Source organism: Drosophila willistoni (assembly GCF_018902025.1).
Source record: "Drosophila willistoni isolate 14030-0811.24 chromosome 2R unlocalized genomic scaffold, UCI_dwil_1.1 Seg167, whole genome shotgun sequence".
In the NCBI taxonomy this organism is placed as follows: domain Eukaryota; kingdom Metazoa; phylum Arthropoda; class Insecta; order Diptera; family Drosophilidae; genus Drosophila; species Drosophila willistoni.
Window position 1 is genome coordinate 22,986,133 of NW_025814050.1, and position 18,464 is coordinate 23,004,596.

General features: G+C 39.2%; 2 protein-coding genes across 3 annotated transcripts; one reads left to right on the top strand and one right to left on the bottom strand.

Annotated features, from left to right (window-relative positions):
- Positions 1-352: 352 nt before the first annotated feature.
- LOC6651828 lies at positions 353-3,124 on the bottom strand. Its single transcript, XM_002074219.4, has 2 exons — positions 3,044-3,124; positions 353-2,743 (listed from the first exon to the last, which is right to left on the bottom strand). Exon 2 carries the CDS (start codon positions 2,733-2,735, stop codon positions 1,260-1,262), a length of 1,476 nt encoding a protein of 491 aa, XP_002074255.2. The 5' UTR covers positions 2,736-2,743; positions 3,044-3,124; the 3' UTR covers positions 353-1,259.
- A 140-nt stretch (positions 3,125-3,264) lies between these two features.
- Positions 3,265-18,346, top strand: LOC6651794 (A-kinase anchor protein 200). 2 transcript variants are annotated; one of them, XM_047010470.1, is made up of 5 exons: positions 3,265-3,356; positions 14,110-14,377; positions 14,446-14,898; positions 14,959-16,608; positions 17,784-18,346. In XM_047010470.1, the coding sequence occupies exons 2-5, from the start codon at positions 14,171-14,173 to the stop codon at positions 17,862-17,864; spliced, it is 2,391 nt and encodes a 796-aa protein (XP_046866426.1). In that variant the 5' UTR covers positions 3,265-3,356; positions 14,110-14,170; the 3' UTR covers positions 17,865-18,346. The 2 variants fall into 2 exon arrangements, with proteins under 2 accessions (XP_046866426.1, XP_023036715.2); XM_023180947.2 differs by having other exon boundaries at positions 3,268-3,356; positions 14,959-15,432.
- The last annotated feature ends 118 nt before the right edge of the window (positions 18,347-18,464 follow it).

The window sequence follows — 18,464 nt, forward strand, 5'->3', positions numbered from 1 at the left end:
TACATAACATATGCAGTGCTTAATATTACTTAAGATATTCGTATTATATTATATACAAATTTGGAGGGGGGGCAAATGACATACATAAGCTGCGATTTTGGCACACATATATTATTTAAAATTTCACTTTTTTAAAAGAAGTTTTTTAAGTGCATGCATGTAATCATTTGAAACACTCGTAAAAAGTATTTCAAACAATGGGTTTATATATGTTTAACATTTAACTCACTTTCAATTTGAGCCCCCCCGCACCCCCCATCTAAGCCTTGCCCATTTTAAGTTTAAAAGCCTTTCACATTGCGACTACTTCAATAAAAAATGACTAGTGCTCTAAACAGCCCAAAAAACTCAATTTTACAGATAAATTGAAGTTATTTAGTTATAAATATTGTGTATGTGTGTGTGTTGGTGTATATTATATAAGTACGTATGCAATATTTCTGCATTTTCAAACAACCTGGTTACAATTTTTTTTGTTTTTTATCTAAGACCTACCTCAAAACTAAATATCAGAACATTTCTTAAGCCGTTCGATAAGTTTTCAAACCGATAACTTGACCTTCAACTGAAGAGACTTACACCATTTTTTAATTTTAAAAACCTGACGGTTCTTAGAAATTTGGTCAGGGGATATACATATACGCCTATGAGGTTGGAAAATATTTTTTCTTTTTGGATTTTTGAAGATTTAAAGCAAATTTAAAGAAATTTCTGAGACTATGTAAGAAACTTTTGTTTAAAAAATGGTTTACAAATTAATGATTTTAAATTTAGGCTATAACAACTGCTAGATTGGAAAATCTAGTCTTAAAATCTTTTCACATCTTTTTTACTTGAACAAATGATCAGGTGTATATATCCCCTAAGCCCTTTCAGAACCTGTGTTATTCATAGGGTACACAGGGCACCTTTTTGGCCTCAACATTAACTATGGTTAATATACATATGTGGCCTTATCTTAGCAGTCTCTTCATTGAAAGTTTATCGGCTTTTGGAACAGAATTCATAGTTATAGAAGAAACGATGGGAAACCGTTGACGATTTTCTTTAACGATGACTTATTTGGTAAATAATCGAAACCGTTAATATCGTTAGAAAACTTTTGAAATTGGTCATTTATACGTCTACCATAAAATGTAGACGTCTCTTTTTGGCACCTAGTTCCAAAACAGCATTTTTCTGTCTTTCCATTTCTCTTGGTGGATGTTGGGTAAATTCGTTGTCCTTCTCTTTGTGGGACATGTCCTGGCACCATCGATCTATTCACTTATGGAGTATGCTTTGCGTATACATTTGCTGTGTCGCGTTATACGCAATTCCTCAGCTTCATGCGGATGTTGGTGATGGTGGCGAAGATGGGCGGGAGGCGGCAATTCTGGCATCTCAGTGGATGACTTGTTCAGGGCATAAGTACGTATAAAATCAATTGTGGAATAACCCTGTGTGCATGATGACGATGCGATGGTTGGAGCGGAGGGATTTTCTGTTTTCGTCATTGATAATGGTTCCGACTCTGCCACAACACTATTAAGACTTTGAGCTTGCAATGAACCACCTGCCTGTGCATCTAATCCCGCATTGGTGGTATTAGTCGAAGCCTCTGGAGTCACAGGAGCCGTTTTGGCAGTGGCCACCACTGAGACCAAGGAGAGTCCACTACCGAAGCCATTGGCCAAAGTTTTCGGCGAATTTTGCACTGCCGCCGGGCTACGTGGTTGATCTAAATCCAGGACTATATAGTTGACGCCACCACTTCCACAACTTGGAGCAGTTGATGTAGGTGTATTTGGTTCTGCTGGGGCAGCTGATACCGAAACATTCGATGAGCAAGATTCACGTTGCAATGGCAAATCCAAGCGACTAACATTTTCATAGCAACGTTCACTGTTGGCGGTCAAGTCAAAGATCATCCGATCTCTTAGATTGCAGGCTGTAGGAGTTTCTACATTTGCATACATATGCATCATGGAATCGGTCATAGCAGCCGAAGAAGGTGCAGGTGGCGGTGCCGTTTCCTGTGGTGGTCTATCCAATGTTCTTCCTGTGGTTGGACTAGAATTGACCTCATTAGCATCCTCTTTTTGATGAGATGAATACGATTCACTTAGTCCGCGGAACGCCTGATCGAAATACAAATTGGTCGGTGTATTGGTGTACGGTGTAAACGAGAGCAGATCGGGTGAATCTGGAGTCGTATTGAGTTCCTGCTGTCCTGATGGTCCGTGGCTGCCGTCGGTTTGGTTTAAGTTGCGTGCTAGGAGTGGCGCAGGTTCCAGATAATTGTTACTATGCGGATTTACATCGGAACGCGTTCGTCCACCCATGCCCATTAGCACCGAATGCGCAGAGTTGACTCTCTCGCGTTCCACATCCGTGTTGACAGCATTGATGTAATGCTGGAACATGGGATATAGTTGCTCGGCATTTTGCAAGGATAGACGAAACGTAAAGATGCCCGGACCGGACATGCATCGTCTGCCGGCTTCGAATGAAAAGAGATCAGCATTTAGGCCATATCGTCGTAAATGCTGCAACGCCCACACAATGGGCTCATTTCCAGGAGCCAAAAAAATAAGCTCACGCGGTGTCAGTTCAAGATATCCATTGCGTGTTGTTGTTGTTGCACTTGTTGTTGGACTCCCGCTCCCAGTGGGCCGGGGCTGCAGATGGGCCACTCTTACCCGGAATACATTTTCATTGGTTTGCAGCTTATTGGTGCTGGTAATGCAGCCCATCACGGGACCTGTTAAAGGAAATGTAAGTTAATTTGGCATCGCTTTTCAATATTATCAAGCTACATATGTTTATATACAATTGAACAATTAATAACCAATCCCTTTTATACTTAAAATGCAAATTTAACAAATTTATTTTTTAAGGTACATATGTATGTACATACAGGTTATTTCTATGCAACAAGGTTCACAAAACACAAAAATGCAACAATCAATTGTATGTACATAGATACACCTCTTACATACAATAACAACAAAACAAAACAAGAATTTATTACAAAATAGTAATAAATTATTGTAGAACTCACATTACTTCCAATTATTTCACGTTTGTCACAAGAAAAACAACACATAAAATAGTAAAACAAAATACCACGTAAAGACGAAATTCGACGAGATGGTCACACTTAATCTGCGAAGTGAGTTTTCAACACTGGCATTGTAGGCAACAAATATTGGGAAAGTGTGGCTAGAGATGAGAGTCCATTGATAGTGCTGCACTCGATAAAGGCGAAAAGAAACATCGGTTTCTCTACCACCACTAGTCGCGAAGCAAGACGAAAGAAAGAAAGAAGTAAGAAGTGCTTGTGTTTTAACAGAAAAGTTTTATTAAACAGCCAGGTAAATTTGAAATAGAAAAAATTATTAAAAATAAATATATATTTATTATCGCCATTAAGTGATTTAATTCCCAAAGAGAAGTTTATTCATGGCTTAAAACAAGCCCCAAGCCATGTCATTTGTGCCTGTGTGCGTGTGTATGTGTAATTTTTGAATTTCTGTATACCGCTTTGTGGTCTAGACCACAAGTCTGTGAATTAAAAAGAACTGAAAATTTGTGAATTTACCCAGATATTAAAATATATTAATGGAATTGTGCTTTAAATTGCAAATATTTAAATATAAATTCAAAGACTTGGTCGGCGTCGTTGAGCCGCCGACGCGCGCACACACACATACACATAGGCATACGTATAGAAAAAGGACGCCAAGCACATTAGTGTGTGTGTGAGCGTAGGTTGGCAAAAAATTTGAAATGTTTCTTCTTTTTTTTTTTTTAATATTTTCGAATCGAAAATATGTAAGCTAAATATTTAGCTAGAATCATTGTATTTATAGAAAAAAGGATATGACATATTTTATTTTGTGAAATAGTCCGGCTGTATTTGAACAGATTTCCTTTTCACAATTTTGGGTGTGCCGCCTGTAATGCGTCGGCGTTGCCACTACGTTCTCGGCCGGTGTCTCTTGTTCACTCCCTCGCTTGCTGTCTCTCTGTTGCCCTTGCTTTATCAGGCATTTCTCCTTGTGCATGGTTCGCTTATCCTTTTTTACTCTTTGTGCTGTCTTTTCTTTTGTGAATTGCCTTGACTTGACTTCATATTTTTTTTTTTTTTTCATTGTCGTCTGTTCCCTTTGCCTTGGGAATCATGTTCTTTGTTTGCATTGTACGCCTGATTACACTTGCTAACATGTTTTTAGGCTGGCAGAGCAAGACAGTAGAGCGGAAGAAAGAGAAGACAAGACAAGGCAAAGCAGTCGCAAAGGCAACATCCTTGTGTAAGGTGCGTGGGGAGTTGATGATATACATATACATATATAGGTATGTGTGTGTGTGTGTGTGTGTGGAAGTCGTTTGCTGCAAGAGTTTTTAAGAGAGTGCGAGATAGCAAGAGAGCTGTTGCTGTTCCCCCCTTTTTGCATTTCAGCTTACTTTTACTTGGCTCCCTCTCTTGGTTATCAGTCGACGTTGTTGTGGTTCTTCTTCATTGTTGAGTTGAGGATCGTTTTTTTTTCCCCCTCATTCGCATTATTATTTATTCTACAGTTTTGTTACGAAAAATTGCGTCGCACTTTTGCAATGCCAGGCCAGGCCAGACCAGGCAAGGCAGGCAGTCAGTCAGCCACCGCCCTAACTGGCGTCGCCGTCGGTACGTGCCTGAGTATTGGTATTGATGTGCCTTCCTCTCTGTCCATGTGTGTGTGTGTGTCGTCCGGTCCTTCACTGAATCTGCCGCTGCCTCTGCTTTTGAAGCTGGATTTATGTACATTTTGCATTGATGTATTATTAAATACAAATGATTGATTGTCATATGATTAATTTCAGTTAGTAACCCAATTTTGCATTACATTTTGGGATTTGTAATTCGAATAAATTTATTGGTATAAATAAAAACTATTTTGTAGTCACGATTATCTAAATGAATTAGAATTGGACTTAAATGTTAATATTTTTAGGGATAAATCCCCCTTTTAGTTGGAAAAATACAAACTTTAAATTTTAAAATTTACAAAAAGTAATGTAGTAATATCAAAAATTTTAGATAGTTTCAATCAGTTTAATTAAAATGTCATAGTTCTTTATAATTTCTTTGTTTAAGTTAAGTTTTAGTATCCAATTTTTGTAATATTATATAAACAGTCTGGATATATACAAATTGATTTATTTACATTATGTATGCATATATAGTTTTTTTCCAAAAAGTTTATGCGCTCCGTTTGAAGTTGCCTCAAATTACACAAACATTTTTTGTTGATGCTGAGTGTTTAGTTAAAAAAAAAAAGGCAAAAAAATAATCTTTCGTTATTGTTTGTCTTATTTGTATTGTGAATTTTCGTCAACGTTTGCTAAAAAATCAAATAAACATTGTGGGGCAGTCAAATTCAGTCAGACTGAGAGTGAGACAGACAGACAATATATCCGTCCTCCAATACCGTTAAATATTTTCATTTTATTTATTTTGATCGTTGTCAAGTGCGAGTTGCGGTTGATCTCTAATCTCGCCGACTTTAAAATTCCTAATGCATGCAGCAGCAGCAACAACAACAACAACAGAGGCGCATTCAATAGACAGCGCAGCGCCCCCGCTTCAACACATTTTGCTGCGGCATTGATAAGCAAAGGCCCCAGTGAGTGGTTAGCGGGGGTTAAAAGAAAGGTAAAGTTATGCCGACTCTGAAACACCCTTTTACATAGACACGACAAGATAGGTTTGAGAATAGTTGAAATTAAAGCTAATTGCGTTCCAAGCATTTTAATATACCCATCTTTGGCCCCCCCATGGATGGTACAGTTAACCGCAAATATAGAAATTCTATGCCAAATGGCAGAAAGGTTCACATTTTCTCAAATCAAGTAAAATTCGAATCGAGAATAAGAGATATAGGAACGCGAAACGGGGGAACTGTATCAGTTCACTCAACGTGCTGCTATCTTTTTGCTTTTGTTTGTTATTTTTACAATTGATTTTTGTTTGGACAATGAATATTTTTCTATACCATGATGAAGATGATGATGATGATAAATACATACAAAAGTGGCCGGTCTGTTATGCTGCTAGTTTTGTACCGAATTGGCATTAATTTATAAGCCTATTTATAAACATATGTAAATACAGCCATAAGATTTTAGTTTTTCCACAATCTTCAAGTGGTCGATTTTTTTCAAAAACAAAAGTACGAACATGAAAATCATCTACAAGAATGTGAAACATTTTTTCCGCATAACTCAATTCTCACACAAACACAAACACACATGGGCATACTAACAACTTAGTTGAGGATCGTGAATGTTGGAGGGGTGCGCCGCGGCGCGTATTTTGAAACATCTTTCACACAGATGTTTGCATATTATACAACCAACGAAGGAAAGATCAACTGAATGGGACTTGGGACATTGGGGTTTCAACACTTGGGTTCAAGATTTGCATTTCAGTCGGACTTTGTGCTTGTGCGACAATTTAAACTGAAGTTCTTCTTAATTCCAGTTTGTAAGAGTCCGCCATATTTCCCCCTTCCATGCCAACTAGCTTCTGTTTCCATAGATCTTAGGAACAGGAAAAGTGCGCAAATCAATAACTAAGTCAGTCCAGGAAAGGTTTATTATGCATTTTACATTCAAAAATGTCCCATAATTCCCACATTAGTCGAATTTATTGAATGCTTTCAATTTGATTGAGATAAATCTGTATAGGAATGGTTCAAAGGGGGCGATAATTGAATAACAATACATGAAAATCTGTTTCACAAATATGTATATTACACTTATAATAATGGAGCGTAAAATATTTTCGGTGGCAAATGCTTTTCACACTTACACACACATAACGTTTTCTCACACATACACGAATACACACCCCCCATAGTCATTCCAATCATTTTCGGATCTTTCTTGATCATTTATAACCCCTCTCTTGATCGAGAGCGCATGTGTACATACATGGGGGGATGTGGGGTCATTGTGTGCCTTTAATGAGGAGGGATTCAACGAAGATAGAGAGAGTGAGAGAGAGAGAGAGAGGGAGCGCAAGCAGGGTGTAGGAGTTGTGCGTGAATGGCAAAAATAAAGCAATAAACCATACGCATTGACGCCGTCGTTTGCGCCAAGGCTCATTAGTTTGTTATTGACTAAGTGTGGGTTACAGGAGGCGGAGGTGGGGGAGGTAGAGGAGTAGAAGGAGCACAACACCACCAGCAACAAGAATAATAAGAAGAAGAAACAATAAAGGCAACGGGACGACGACGACTGCGACTGCGACGACTTTCGCCTTTATCATCGATAAGTGATGATGGTCAATGAATAATGCCTTCGCCCGCATTTCAACTGCTGCTGTCGCTGCTGCTTCTGTTGCCGTTGCTGCTGCTGCTTTTGTTATTGTTGTTGTTGTAAGTGTCGTTAGCCGCTACTGCCGTTCGGTGCTGCGCCAACGCTTCCGGCAAGCGATGCGTTTCGTTGCGTCGTTCTTTGTCGTCTACTTCGGGCAAGGCAGAAGAAGTTTCTGCTGCTGCTGGTGCTGCCTCTGCTCCCATTGTGTTGTTGTTGTCTGCGATCAAAACTCGCCTCAGTCGTCGTTTGGCGTTTGACTTTAACGGTTCGTTGGCGTTCGTTCATATGCGCGTGTGGATTAGTGAAATTTCACTTTTTCTTTTTTATCTTCTTACCACCCCTACAAAATAAAACAAAAAAAAAAAGAATAAACGTGTGTCCGCCTGTGTTGGAAAAAGAAGTGTACATATATCTACATAGTGAGTGTGTTTTAGTTTAAAACGCTTTAATTAGAATCGCAAAACGAAAGCGTTTGTTCCTATACTTCGCTCTGACGACCACCCGTAACTATCTAAGCAAAAAAAAAACCAAAAGAGGTGACAGAAAAGTAAGTACCGGAAGTAGTAACAGAAGCGTCAATCATTTTTCGCCAGTTTTGCCTTATGAATTATGTATTAAAAACCCATTTTACAAAGCTCAAAGTGACTTGAGTGAGGACGTTCTATGTTTCTGTGTGTCTTGCTTTGTGAATTTCAAATTAGAAAACTGCGCGCGCGCGCGCCATTGCCGCCTGCCTCTACCTCTGCCTCTGCCTGGGACAACTCAATCCATTTGACAAGGCAAACTAATTGGCACCTAGGCCTTTAGCTTTTTATTACTCTTACAATACCCGTACTCATAATACACTCTAACTAAAAAAAAAAGAGAGAAAAAAGGTTTATAATATAGAATATATATGTATATATATAAATTGTACGTACATACTGAAGAAGGAGACCATCAAGAACTAGAAAGAGAGAAACAGGAATATATATGTATGTTGTTAACCGGTTTTTCAGGGCAACTTTTCTTCTTGCTCTGCAAAGCCGTCTTCATGTCGTCGTCGTCGTCGAGTTGTTGTTGTTATAGTTGGTCATATGTGGTTATACTATATCCTTTTGGCCAATCAATTTTTGCGTGGTAGAGCGACAAATTTATTGGCACATCATTACACAAAAAAAAAAAAAAAAAAAAAAACAGAAAAGAGACGCAAAATAAAGTTCGCCGACAGTTGTAATAATTTCTCAAGCACATCTATTTAGAAATTCAGAAAACGTACATAACATTGTTGAAATTTTTCAATGCTGATTCCTCCTAATGCCATTTATAGTTCTTAGTTTTTGCGTTTTTGCAAAAATGTATATCGTCCATATACCCACACACTGAAATTCCTTCTCCTTGGCCCCCTTGGTGCCCTCCTCCGTTGGTTAACCATAAAATTTTATAGCTCTTGCTGATGATTTTATGCGTTTTGCGTCTCATTACTGTTTTCAATGGCTCTTTGGCCTCTTGGTAGATATTTTTTTTGTTTTCAAGTGCGTCTGATTTAACGATCTATGCCGCACTGCGAGTTCCTTCATACACACACACACACACATTTGACGGCCCAAATATTATGCAGAGTGGCAAAAATGAATAGCGCCAAAAAAAAAAAAAGGTAAAATGTGAAAGAGATATGATAAAAATCAGTTTATCTGCTAATGGGAAAAGGCACGTCTAGAAAGTATATGTATATAGTAAAAGTTAATGTTTGGCCAAGTTCACTTTTATTTTCTTGAAATTTTTCTTTTGTTTGACTTGTGCTTGTCGCTTGTCAGTCAGATTTTACAGATAAAACTGCCAGCTTTTTTTTTAGGTACACATAATCTTCTATCATCATACATACATAGTTCGTATTATATGGTTCTAGATCACGTAATAAAAATGTTATCAACCCTAAAGAAAACTTGTCCAGAAGTCTCTCCAAGAAACTCAAAGTAAATAAGCTTGAATTAATGATTTTTCAATTGGACTATACTTTATTTTTTGGAAATCAACCAACAAATATAAACATTATTCATGAAGTATTTCCTTTCACTAATTGTCTTAATTTACAGCTAGTCGTCAACCTATGTATATGTTTGTTTTAATATTAATTTCAGATTGCATCATACTTTATATTTGATTTACTTTACTCAATTGTAGTTAGTAGTATTTTACAAGTAAATCCCCATTTTCTTTGTTTCTTCTGAATCAGCACGAATGCAATTGCTGATATGGGGATGATGATGAAATCAGTTCGTCCAACATTTTGACGTTTAATTGAAATATATCAAATAAAAGCAAGACCCACCCACCCCTGCTCCCCACCACCCACATTGATATTGATGGAATTCATTCGTTGGGTTCCTGTTGGAGATTTCCTTCTATAGAAATACAATTTCCTCTATGACTGTTGTGTATATGTTTATCTACTATGAATTTGGATTGGTTTCGGCCTCTGATAGCAGCAAGCGGGTTCTATCTATACATGTGTAGGTACCGTTAGCAAGCAATAGGGTTCTTTTTTTCGGTTATGTATTATTTGTATTATATCAAAAAGAGAAAAGAAACAGAAATTGTAAAGACACTCACACTCATGCAGAGATACACTTAGAGGAGGAACAAGCATAAGAACGTATGTCCAATTGACCGGAAATGATAATTGAAAAGAATATTTTCTCTTTCTCTTTAGGGTTTGTCGTCGTCGTCGTCGTAGTTGTTTTTGTTGTAAATATATGTGTGTGTGTACTTGTTACTAATTATGGAATGCATTCAGTTTACGGTATCGTTTTCAAGAACAATTATATATCCGGTGGTTACTTGAGTGAGTGGGACACAGTTGTCCGTCCGTCCAGCAGTAAAGAGAACGACCACGCCCCTCCTAATACAATTTTTGCAGGCAGAAATTTCTATCTTTTTTATTTTTTTTCGCACGGATTTCGCTCTTTCTGTGGGCGGTTTGCAATTAAATTGGGGAATGCTTCCTACATGAATTCCAACAGAGGCGGATTGAGGGGGCACAGTAATAGTAATTGATAGGGCCATAAATTTTAATGGAGTTTACTGGAATTTCGCATTTTTTCCTTCTTTTGCAAAACAGACGTTAAATTACTTAAATTCCCATTGATATTGTAGACATTTTTTCTCTAAAAGTCTAATAATATTGCATCAATATTTGGCCAAGTGTTGAGCAGTTTGTTTGTGCTTTTTCCGGAGTAAATATCGAATAGGGATCTCTAATATTCCAACAATTTTTACTATTCTTTAGAATTCAATACCCACATGGACGCAATCCGAAAAATTGGGATGTCTGTATTGTTTTCAGAAATTTCTCAATTAATGTAATTGATATGAAAAGCAATTGCAAATGTAATCCGGCCCTGATCTTTTTATGGAATGCACACACACTGTTCACTGGCTGTGAGACTGATTAATATTTTAGGCGTGGCTTATCAGTCGAGAGATGGATGGATGGAATGCATCAGCAGTCTCCGAGATGCTGCTGCACTTCGCTCCTTCTACTTAAGGCTGAAGTCTCTTTTTGTCAGCCAATGTTCGGCTGATTGAAGGAAAAACTTTCCACTCAATTGAATGAGAGAGAGGGAGAGAGGGAAATTAGAGTGAGTGAGAGAAATAGAGCTTGATTAGTTTATAAAAGTTCAATTGTACGGGTGCTGATGCACTTAGGGTTCCGTTATTATATTACTTTTCCTTGTGCGTTTCTTCACTTCAATTTTAATTGTACAACAATGCGTTTTTGTATAGAATTGTGTGTGTGTGAGAGATCTTTGAGGTATGTTGCCAGTGATCTTGCAGATAGATCGCTTAACCAAATGGTATGCTCACATGAAATTATGTTTGACCAGTTGGTCACTCAGACAGTTCGACAGACAGACTGACAGCCCAAGAGACCGCCCGCTCTCTGACCAGCCGGCCGGCTCAACATTCCAACGCAATCAATTTAATTTACGTCTCAATGGGGAGAAGAAGAGAAGAGAGAAAAGGCAGTTGTCTGAGCAGAGGGAGGGAGAGATGGGAGTGATGTACAACAGCTTCAAGTGTCAAAATTGATAGACACACACACACACTCACACGCATACACATTGAGCTTCTCTTTGTGTTGCATTTTTAACACACTTCATTGTTGATAAATGCGCTTTTATTTATAGATTGAGCTCCCCACCTCCGCTTCCCCTCGCCCAATTGCCTCTTTCTCTGCCTGTTGGTGGTGTTTTCCTTTGTCGTTTCGTTTACTTAGCACAAAAGGCGCGGTCGCTGCTTACCAGGCGAAATGCGTGTGAAAGCATATGTGCATATGTATAAGTGTGTGCGTGTGTGTGTGATGTGTGGCATGTCAAAAGTCATGTCTAAATTGAATTTAACTAATAATAAAAAAAGACAGACCCACAATTGAAACGGCAGTCCCAAGTGCCCATTAAAGTTATATTAATAGATTACAAATTTAACTTTCTCGTTTCATCAAGCCAACTCTCTCGTCTTTATGCATTTTCAATAGTAAAAACACCAATTAGCATTACCCAGGCAACAAATTTTAGGAAACCTTGTGACCTTTACATCTTAAAAGGCTCCTTGTGTTCATTTATTTTTTTTCGTCTGAGATGAAAAGCATTCTGCTGTCTTTTAACATATCGTTGAAGTCAGAAATACTCAAAAGAAAATTAAAAAAAAAAACTCCTAACATCAAGCTGTCTTCGATTAAAGCCAAGGATTAATTTTTTATATAGTAATAATATAGTAGAAACCCTCACAATGGATTAGTTATTTGTGTAAAAATCTTTTGTATAATTTCGCAAGAACTTTGCCCATGCGCCTTAAATTTGCCTGTTTTTTGCCATCTGGCAACTCTTGCTTTCTACTCTCCTCTACATCCTTTTTGCTCTCATTTTTTCACACGCCCGCTTTAATAGAGCGGCCAACGACGCCGCTGCTTGGTTGTCATGGCAACGACAACAACAACAACAAGAACGTGGTACAATGACCAGAACCGTTAATGTTATTGTTGTGTAATGCAACTACATACACAGACACACACACACACACTCATTTAAGTTATTTCTACCCTCTAAGCAGTTCTCTGATCTATCTCCCTTTCTCTCTCTCACGCGCTTTCAATGTCCTTTCAGCTTTGGATGCGTCATGTCCTGCCTGCTAATGCACCATTTTTTTTTTTTTCGGTGGTTGCCTACCCAAGGTGGGGGAGGGGGAGTTAGGGTGTTCGGTTTAAACATATTTTGGCAATTACTCATCGAAGCTTTTGCATAGTCAAAAGAAAAAAAAATACACTTTTATTTCAAATGAAACGTCTCGAGTTCAAATTTAATTGTTTGGTCTTACGTATGTACTCACACACACACACACACATAAACTACTAGTGTATGTAGGTAGAATAGGTTCGTTGAACTTGAAATTTGATGTCTTTTTTGTGACTTGTGTTTAGTCGTCGGATTTGACTACTCTTGGATGAGTTTCTAAGGTGATTATATATCACAGAGGGCTTCGGTGACTGCTGTTCCATTTTCCATTACGTTGGTATTTTAATTGATATTTGTAAATACCGTAAATAAAACCACAAATTTGCCATATTTTCCATATTGTTTTTACAAGTGTCTTGAAATTGACTCACATTGTTTTCAACTGAAAACCGCAATGAGTCACCACTAGCCAGGTATGGCCAGAAGCAATGGGCCCTAGAGGTAGGTAGGTACATCTCTCATTGAATCCACGCACGTGTTTGGATAAGAATTGCCACCGCCATCGGCCGCCCCCTATGGGTATGGGTTGAGGAAGAGAAGAGGCTGCTGTGCTCGCTCTCTGTTGATTCACTTGAGCAGAGAAAAACAGCTGTAGCCTGCATTTGCCGCCATTTTTCCCTTTGTTGCCTTGCCTCGGGGAGGAGCAACACCCTCTTTAGCCTGAACAACCCCTAAAACCGAAAACGAAAAATGCCAACTTTTTGCCACATTTCTGCTCCGCTCCCTCTGCCGGCCGCCCGCCAAATCACCTTCATGTTGGCTTGCTACGGTTTCTGTTTCATTTACTTTTTATGTGTAATTCGATTTTAAAAAAGTGACGCATTGCCGCCTGCCGCCGCCTGCATGTTTTGTGTCGGAAGAACCAATCCGTCGCCACCGCCGCCGCACCCTTCCATAGTCTCTCTCTTTCTCTCTCTTTCCTTGGCTATAGTCTACCATATCTGTGTTTTCTGTCGTCTGTTGTTTTACGAGCGTGTGCTGATGGATTTGAATGATTCACTTTAATCGGCGCGTCAATTGTTTACCATTTTGCCATTACGTCGGGCTTGCCCTTATTTAAGCATTGATAACATTAAGGAAATCCTTCAAATGTCCATTCCCCTCCCGTTTTCGAATCAGGCCAAAAAGCAGCGAAAATTGCGAATTTGCTTGCTAATTGTAAATGTCAAATTTAAAAATAAAATGCGCAAGTTGAACTAAAATAAAATGTGATATTGTACCAAATCCCAACAAATGCGTCTTGTGTCTGTGACGTCTTCGTGGCACGCTGATAAGTGGAAAATTGGGTGTGACTTGAAATTCGAAAAAAAAGAAAGAAAAACCACGTCAATAGCAAAAACAGTTGTCGAAGGGTGTGATAGGTTTTGTTGATCCTTAAATAAACATCTCGATTTGGTATCATTTTTTAATCAGATTTTACACAAAACTCTAGACAAAAACACTAAATATATAGGTGTATCTAATAATTTTATTTTGTATTCAAAATTGATTTCAGACCAAACTATATATACACATATAGAAGCAACTAAAGAGGACCAATAAAAAAAACAACAAAAATGGGAAAAGCTCAAAGCAAGCGTTCAATTGATATTACCACCGATCCCAAGAAGGTTGGCGAGGGGGACGAAGTGGCAGGCAAAGTGGAGAAAATCGAGGATGTGGATCAGAAAGTCGGTGATGGTGCAGCAGCAGCAGCAGCGCCACCACTAAATGGCGATGCAGCCACTCCCAAAGAGGGTGCTGGAGAAGCAGCAAGTAGTGAGGTAGGCATAAGATCCGACAAAAAATTATTCCAATTTTGTATAACTTTAAATTCTAATTTGAAATGTAGAAAAAGGACACGGAAGACCATTCGGAAAATGACAAAGATTTGACAACCGAGAAGAGTGCAAGTGATGCCAAGGGAGAAAGTGGTGAAGGTGGTGCTTCTGGTGATGGGGCAGCTGAAACGTCAAAGGACGAGGCGGCTGTTGCTGCTGGATCACCCAAGGATGCAGCCGGAGCAGAGGAGATCTCACCACTTGCCGATGAAAGCATCAAATCCAAGTCGAAGAAGGATAAGGTCAAAAAGAAATGGTCATTCCGAAGCATTTCATTTGGCAAAAAGGATAAACAAAAGCCAGCAAAAACAGAGGAACCTGTCTCACCAACAGCGGCAGCTGCTGCCAGTCCCGAAGCATCGCCAGCAGCAGCAGAAGGATCTGCCGCAGTCCCAGCTGAGCCTACAACGAATGGTGAAGCCGCCGCACCAGAGCAGCCGAAAGAAGAAGCAGCAGCAGTAGAGGTAAATAGATTAATTAACAAATTGTCTAGTTAATCCAAGTTAATACTTTCATCCTTGTAGCCCGCGACAACCAAGGATGAAGTGAAACCCGTTGAGAATGGTTCGGCCACTGCACAAGAGCAACAGGCGGCCAATGGAGGAGGAGATGAAAAAAGGCCACTAACACCACCTACTACAGTCGAGGAGCCAGCCACCAAGCCTGAAGAAATCACTGCCACCACCACAGAGACCACAGCCGAAACTGCCGCAAAGGAACCACCAACTACCACTGCCACTGCCACTGAAGTTGTGACCAATGGCCATGGCTCCGCCACCACCGAAGAGGTTCTGACCAATGGCGATAAGAATGGACTAGCCAGTGATGAATCGCCAGTGGCTGAATCCGTTAACATTCCAAGCAAAGTCGACGACGTTGAGGAGCCACACCAGAATGGCACAAATGGCAGTGCCACGCCTCCACCCACACCCGTTGCTGTCACTGCTCCTGCCGCTGAATCCGAGGCCGAGCAAATCAAGAACAAGTCGCAAATTGAGGTAAACCAAATAGACATCACACCCTCTAACAACAACGCACACAACAACAACAACAACGACACTGTAAATACGAGTACAAAAACATTAACAACAACAACAGAAACAGAAACCACCGAAACAACAACAACAATAATAACAACAGCCACTGAGACCGAAACCACCATTGCAGCCGCAGATTTAGTTCAGACCCTAACCAACACCACCAACACCACCACCAATACAGTCCCAACAATCCCACCACCCAGCCACACCACTGACACCAACAACACAAACATCACAGATACTTTGCCAGGCGAAGAAGAAGAACAAGTGGTCCAAGCAATTATTGCAGCGGTTAGTAGTGAGGCCGATGCCGAAGGTTTCGTTGTGGTGTCGGCTGCTGCTGACCCAGTAGTAGACCAAGAAAACGACTCCAGCGACGTTAGCCCCAACAAGTCAGAACCATCCGTTGAACCCGTGCCAGATTCCGTCGTTCTAACCGAGGCGAGCAATCCGCCTCCATTGCCCAAGTCTCCACCGCCATCTCGTGTTTCGGCCTTTGCCTTAGCTGAAGAGGATGATGATGATGCCGCCGCGGCCGACGACGCCGCACCACCAGCAGCTCCAGAAACTAATGACAATGAAAAGCTCCCTCCTTCCGTCCAAGTAGAAGACGATAAGGCCAACAACACAGAAATCGAGAAAATTGAAAGTGAAGCAGAAGATATATCAATTGAAATCGAACAGCAAGCTCAGATTATTGTTGATGAGATAACCGAACAGGCAGCCGAAATTGTTAAATGCGAGCAAGACAACAACAAAAATGAACCACAGATTGAGGAAGAAGTAAAGCAAGTGATTAACGAAGATCTAATCTCGAATGAAATTCGCGAAGATCTGCCCGAAGCAACTCCAGTTGTTGTAGTAGAGGAAGATGCTGAGAAGACTACCCCTGCCGATGGCGGCGATGCTGATGATGATAAGAGTAGATTGCCCGAATACGAAGTGGAACAGCTTGTGCCGGAGGAAGTTACTGATACGCAAACTGAACACGATAAACTTGAGATTAGCATTGATCAAATAACCGAAAAACTTGAGGCCTTGCCGCGACTTAACGGAGATCATGATGATGATGAAGATGCTAAAGCTAATGCTAATGATGAAGATGATCTTAACGAATTAGATAGAAACAATAAGGTGAATAATTAGCATACAGAACTCACTTTTACCACGCTCGTCCCGCCGCTCTACAAGGAGTGTCCGCCCACCAACCATCACCAAAGCCATCAACCAGTGTGCTCTACTATTCTCTGTCTCTCTATGCTACTACTACTACTACTACCAGTATTACTTACATACATATATGCTCGCTCGTCCTTTGCTTTTATACTACCACAAATATATGTACATCATTTGTTTGTTAATAGAGAGCTTTTGGATCGGTTGAATATCATAGATATTGCTTCTTTCTGCTTAGTTAAATGTAGTCTGCTATAAATGTTGATCTCATGGAGATGGATTCACCTCACTCCAGGCCCCCTTTATGTTGGCTCCAACAATTGATTGGACTTGGTCATCTTGTTCTACTTATGTCTCTCCCTTATTTCTCCCTCTGTACATTTACATCCCTCTTAAGGGTTAATTTATTGTTTTCAGGGTTTGCAATCGAAACCAATTTTAGTTGCATTTAAGATCATTTTGATTGGTTTAAACTAAAATAAGTTTCGGTTGCATTGCCTGTGTTTAATTTTATGCATGGAATGTAAAGTGAATGGAAAAAACCGATTGTAAACTCTGTATAATGTCAACTAAAAATTAATAATTCGACGCTTAACTGCATTCATCCTAATCCTAAAAGCACACACAAACCAAATCCTTCCCATCCCACCCACACACACACACGACACGTACACACACAAACGCAACAACACATGCACACTCACCATTTTACATACACACAAACAAATACATGTCTGTTTTAACAAATCTGTTTGGCCGCAGTAACTCACTAAAAACAAATAATAAACCTAAAGACCTACATAAACCGTACTTACCATTTTTTTTTGGGAGGGGGACTTGCCCCCCACCCACCCACCATCTCTTTTGCAAATATTTACATTGAAACTGCTTTTATTATTACATTTTTTGTACTATTTTTTTTTTTGTCGTCTCCATCCTTTGTACTTTTTTTTTTGTTTCTTAAGGTGAATTCTCTTTTTAACTTTAAATCATGTTGTTGTTGTGCTTTGAGTTTCTTTTCGTACCTCCCCCACTACTTAACTACATTGTTTATACATTATTAATCTTTTAATTGTCTTTTCTTTAGCCCAGAGTATACTAATTAGATATCTTTCTTTTCTCTATTCATTTAGGATATCACCAAGGATCTGAAGGAAAAGAATGCTGCGGCAGCAGATGTTACAACACAGGAACTGCCCGTTACATGCGAATAATCCTACTCATAATTATTATATATATTACATATTATTAAAAGAAAAAAACAAAAATAAGAAGAAAGTAAAGCAAAAAACAACAAAAAAAAAAAACGATAAAAGAAACAGAACAACAAAAGAACGCAACGTAAAAGAACAACAACAACAATTACACAAGATAAACGAGAGAAAAAAGAAAAAAACAAAAAGTAAAATACATTTTTTAATATTTACATATTTTAATCATTTTTGTACGAACTTCATATCCCTAATCCAAGATTACAACAACATTTATTCAAGAAAAAATCAACAAAAACAACAAAAAAAAAAAAACAATGATAAGAAAAAGAAAACAAAAGAGAGTAGTCAGAGTTTTGATACAAATTTGTCAGCATCACCATCAGCTCCTCCACCCCCCCATCTACCATCCCATTAAGCCACTGTCAGCCCACCCCATACAAGCAAAACTGTGGTTCTCTTTATCTCACATTCTCTCTCACTCTCTGTCTATCTATGTATCCAGTGTTGTGGTGTAACTGAGAAGGAATTCCATCCCAGGATCCCTATTGTCTGAACTCCTTACGCATATGCAAAGCACACAAAATGCCTACACAACACCCA

Coding starts and splice junctions, on each gene's coding strand:
- LOC6651828 (XM_002074219.4), bottom strand. CDS start 2,735: ATGGGCTGCATTACCAGCACCAATAAGCTGCAAACCAATGAAAATGTA.
- LOC6651794 (XM_047010470.1), top strand. CDS start 14,171: ATGGGAAAAGCTCAAAGCAAGCGTTCAATTGATATTACCACCGATCCC. Junction 14,378..14,445: donor GAGAAGCAGCAAGTAGTGAG/GTAGGCATAAGA, acceptor TTTGAAATGTAG/AAAAAGGACACGGAAGACCA. Junction 14,899..14,958: donor AAGAAGCAGCAGCAGTAGAG/GTAAATAGATTA, acceptor TCATCCTTGTAG/CCCGCGACAACCAAGGATGA.